The sequence below is a fragment of the Notothenia coriiceps genome, unplaced genomic scaffold, assembly GCF_000735185.1.
Source record: "Notothenia coriiceps isolate Sejong01 unplaced genomic scaffold, NC01 NC01_scaffold00017007, whole genome shotgun sequence".
In the NCBI taxonomy this organism is placed as follows: Eukaryota; Metazoa; Chordata; class Actinopteri; order Perciformes; family Nototheniidae; genus Notothenia; species Notothenia coriiceps.
Genome location: NW_011349708.1, coordinates 130 through 5,171, shown reverse-complemented (window position 1 = coordinate 5,171; position 5,042 = coordinate 130). Strand labels below are relative to the sequence as shown.

The 5,042-nt window shown below is 41.7% G+C and overlaps 1 protein-coding gene across 1 annotated transcript; it reads left to right on the top strand.

Annotated features, from left to right (window-relative positions):
• Positions 1 to 1,264: 1,264 nt before the first annotated feature.
• On the top strand, positions 1,265 to 4,243 carry LOC104949991 (ubiquitin carboxyl-terminal hydrolase 34-like; the record flags this gene model as incomplete). Its single annotated transcript, XM_010776429.1, has 10 exons — positions 1,265 to 1,437; positions 1,600 to 1,750; positions 2,244 to 2,322; positions 2,405 to 2,458; positions 2,540 to 2,635; positions 2,725 to 2,789; positions 2,883 to 2,958; positions 3,827 to 3,874; positions 3,962 to 4,027; positions 4,130 to 4,243. Coding segments are annotated over 10 exons (922 nt in total), but the record flags the coding sequence as incomplete, so codon positions are not given.
• Positions 4,244 to 5,042: the final 799 nt, after the last annotated feature.

Sequence of the window (5,042 nt, the reverse complement as noted above, 5' to 3'; positions counted from 1 at the left end):
TCTAGCCGTAACGCGGCGCGTCTGGTGGAATAGCACCCATTAGCCGCGTTTACACCGCAGTACTTTTCCCACTTTAGTTCCGATATATCCGAAAATGTCACGTTCAAACCAAAAAGAGCCGGAACTAAAATGAGTTAATCAGAACCTTTTTTACCCCCTTTTCCGTCCCTGCTAGAGAGCAGGTACTTTCGTGGGAGAAAAAGGTTCCTATGTCTGATTGGCTGGGTGGAATACAAACCACACACCGTAAAACTCCCAAAACGTTTTGTGAAGCTGCCATTTTGATATCCTCGCATTAGCATTATTAGCATTAGCCCAGCGCGGAAACACAGAGAGACTAACTTATGGCAACACAAAAGAAAACATGGGGGAGGTGGAGATGAGGAGGTGTCTGCGTTTTCCAACGATTTACTCGGAAAACTTCCCAAACTTGCCAGTCCCCAACTCCGGGGACTTCCGGCCGGGGACTTCGGGTGGCAGTATACGCCGTGAAGTTGTTTGCGGCCTGCCAGTAAACCCAAAGCAGAAGAAGAAGAAGTGACGTCAGCGGCTTCATTTGTCTAATCCTTCCCCAGGAACTTATTCCGGTGTTAACGCGATCTGTACTTAGTTCATGAGAACTAAAGTGTTCTCATGAACTAAGTTCTCATGAACCTTTGTGGGAAAAGTACTGCGGTGTGAATGCGCCTATTGACTAGAGTGGCCGTGATCGCTGTGAACGCCGTAACGCGGTGCAGACGGACCCGGTGGAATCTAGGGGTATCATGTGTAACATCCTAACACCTGTTTTGGGGTAGATATTAATTATAAACATTCATTATTACTTAAGACTGGAATGATCGGGTGTTTGGTGTTTAGCTACAGTGAAGGGTAACGTGTTTAGGGTAAATAATGATGCCCTGCTACTAAATAGATCCTTATAAACCGTATAGATTTTATGTTTTTATGTTCTGTATCGCCTGAATGTCCCGCCCTCTTACTGACCTCCACCAATTACCAGAGGTCAAACTAACTGACCAATCAAACAGAAGAGCAGAAAGGCACAATCTGTGTACTTTTTGTTAGTTCAACCTCAATAGAACTAAATCACTTTTAGTATAACCGCCTTTCTGAATTTTCTTCCAAAAACGTACTAGAAGCAAATTGATTTTAATCCTAATTCCTACACATGTAAAAAAACAACATGCAAGATTACAAAAAAGGGCAATTTTCACAACTTCACCTGTAATGTATCTCACTCTATCCTTCGTCTCTCTTCCCTCAGGGCGTGTTTCAAGAAGCTTCCGCGGATCCTGAGCTTCAACACCATGAGATACACCTTCAACATGGTGACGATGATGAAGGAGAAGGTCAACACACACTTCTCCTTCCCGCTGCGCCTCGACATGACGCCCTACACCGAGGACTTCCTCATGGGCAAGGGAGAGCGCAAAGAGGGTTCGTCCAAACATCAAGGAACACTTACAAAATACCTTAATGAGAACAAAACTGTACTAAAGAAATCTGTGTTTGGCTACGTCATGGGAGACACGGTGGAATGTGCAGTACATTTCTGATAAACTACATTAGTTTCTGAGCGTTGTCTGTCACGTGTTGCAGGTTTTCGGGAAGAAGGAGAGGCAAAAGTCACGGAGAGCTACGAGTACGACCTCATCGGCGTCACGGTCCACACGGGCACAGCAGACGGCGGCCATTACTACAGCTTCATCAGAGACATCGTCAACCCGCACGCCTACAAGAACAACAAGTGGTGAGTAGGGCTGTAACTATATCACAGACAGACAGACAGACAGACAGACACAGACAGACAGACACAGACACACACAGACGGACGGACGGACGGACGGACGGACGGACGGACTGCAATGCCGGACAAATGGCAGAAAGCTTTGAAACTGATTGGAAAATCCATCCTTTGCTGAAATATAAATGATAAACACTTTTGATATCAAAAAGAAATTGCTTCCCTAAGGAAACACATCAAATTCAAAGACCTTTTACACACACACACACACACACACACACACACACACACACACACACACACACACACACACACACACACACACACACACACACACACATCATATTGTTTGTAAAATTACATTTTGAGCTTGTGAAAGTGGAACTATCTTTTTAGTTTGAATGGTTTTATCGAGTGAGACATCAGTCTTATGCACCTGGTTTTTGAAAACGTTCAATATCAGATATGAAGTAGGATTTAAAAACCAATCTTCCTGCAGGTACCTGTTCAACGATGCCGAGGTGAAGCCCTTCGACTCGGCCCAGCTGGCCTCTGAGTGCTTCGGAGGAGAAATGACGGTACGAGCTGCAGTAAATAAATACACTAAATTAATTGTATTTGACTCTTTTGGATTTTGCTGACATGAGTTTTATCTTTCAGACTAAAACCTACGACTCTGTCACGGACAAGTTCATGGATTTCTCTTTTGAGAAGGTGAGGATCAGTTTCATTTAAAATGTCCATGTCACCACGTTTGCTCCAGAAAGTAATAACGACATGTTCATCGTCTCGCAGACACACAGTGCCTACATGCTGTTCTATAAGCGAGTGGAGCTGGAGGAGGAGAACGGGAAGGACTTCAGTTTTGACGTCTCTCCTGATCTGCTGGAGGTACCGTGGTTTCACTTTCTTTACACTTTGGATAATGTCAATACATGTATATGAAGTGACGTCTAATCGCTAATGTCTGTCTCTTGCAGTGGATTTGGCACGACAACATGCAGTTTCTCCAGGACAAAAATATATTTGAACACACTTACTTTGGGTGGGTATCCCATCTAGTTATTTTTGATAGAATGAAACCATCTATACTCACCCTTCCACATTTGCTTATACTCATTCCTTTGTGTTCCTTCAGTTTCATGTGGCAGCTCTGCAGCAGCATCCCCAGCACGCTCCCCGACCCTAAAGCCGTCTCCCTCATGACCGCTAAGGTGAGCAATAATACAGCTTAAACATAAAGTATAGGTCAGGGGTGTCAAACTCGAGGCCCGCTTCATTTTATGTGGCCTGCAAGAGCTTGCAAAGAATATAATGCGTTTATTATACGGTTACATGCCACTTTATGCCCATAAACTACATGTCCCACAATGCATCTCATTTTGTGACATGGCACTGAAGAGACTTGCAATTATTACCCCATCTCATAATAATCCAATGCAGAAGCAATAATGTAATATAATACATTATTTTATATATATTAAATATTTTTATATGTATATTTATAAAGTCTTAAAGTTACAACCGGCCCTTTGAGTGCAACCATAATGATGAAATTGAGTTTGACACCCCTGTAATATAGGTTGATTATATATATATATCATCATATATTTATTATTATATTAGTATATATTTACTATATATTTATTTGTTGTTCCTTTCTTTTCTTTTCACTATATCTGTAAAGCGTCTTTGAGCACCTTTTTAAAAGCGCTAACAACATAAATATATTTTTATTATTATCATCTTTAAGTCTTTATGTATTTATTTTATTTATAGCAAAAATCACAAAAAATCTTAATTGTTCATTCTCTCTGTTTTGTGTCATTAGAAATCGAAATATCTCTTTTTTTCTGACCTTTTTATAATCCAAATTAATCAAAATATAATAATTAACTAAAGCCTAATGGGTATGAAAATAAATTAGTAGCAGCCACAGAAACATTGTAAGGCATTCTGTTTGAAAAAAAAAAATTCTGTAATTTTTTCTGGGCACAAAACTGGTGGTAAATAGAAAATCTGTAAATTGTTTTGATCAAAATTGTTTGCATTTGATCACTGTTAATGTCCTTCTCTTCACAGCTCAGCACATCATTTGTCCTCGAGACTTTCATCCACTCCAAGGAGAAGGTAACGCCCTCTCAGCTGATTGTAGGACTTTTAATTTCTAACTAAAGTGTAGATGAACTGACTTCCTTCCTGCTCTCTGACCTCCAGCCCACGATGCTGCAGTGGATCGAGCTCCTGACCAAACAGTTCAACAACAGCCAGGCCGCCTGCGAGGTCAGAAACGGGCTTTAACCATTACTTACTCTCAGTATTATGATGTCTCGTGATCCTATATTTACTGTATGGTGTTTTCATTTAACTTCTCCTCTGTTTCAGTGGTTTTTGGATCGAATGGCGGATGATAACTGGTGGCCGATGCAGATCCTCATCAAGTGCCCCAATCAGATAGTCAGACAAGTGAGTTTTTCATCTGATATAACATCATTTTAACATCAGGCTGGGCAATATGTATTGTTATTATCTTTGTTGTGAAGTAAGACTAGATGTTACTTATATCTTAATGTAGTAGGCGTCGTGTCTTCCTGGTTTTAAAGGCTGCATTACAGTTAACTCATGTTGTTTTCTCAATATACAAGACTGTCCAAGCTCCCCTGACATTTTTCTTTACCCACTTATTCCTTGAATCCACATTACTGATAATAATTATTCAGGACGCTCATTCTTTAAAACATTTGTGAAAGCATCCATGGTCAGCGTTACACTCTTGTTACTAGGGATGGGTATCAATAGGTTCGTTCTCACACCGCAGTACTTTTCCCACTTTAGTTCCGATATAGTTCCGAAATGTCGCGTTCACACCAAAAAGAGCCGGAACTAAAATTAGTTCATGAGAACCTTTTTACCCCCTTTTCAGTCCCTGCTAGAGAGCAGGTACTTCCGTGGGAGAAAAAGGTTCCTATGTCTGATTGGCTGGGCGGAATGAAAACCACGCCCCTTAAAACTCCCAAAAAGTTTTGTGAAGCCGCCATTTTATTATCCTTGCATTAGCATGATTAGCATTAGCATTAGCCCAGCGCAGAAACGCAGGGAGACTAACTTATGGCAACACAAAATAAAACATGGGAGCGGTGGAGATGAGGAGGTGTCGGCGTTCTGGAGATTTACTCGGAAGGCTTCAGTAGAAGCTGCTGGGAGTCCCAGCAGCTTCTACTGAAGCCAGTCTCCAACTCCGGGGACTTCCGGCCGGGGGACTTTGGAAGGCAGTATACGCCGTGAAGTGGTTTGCGGC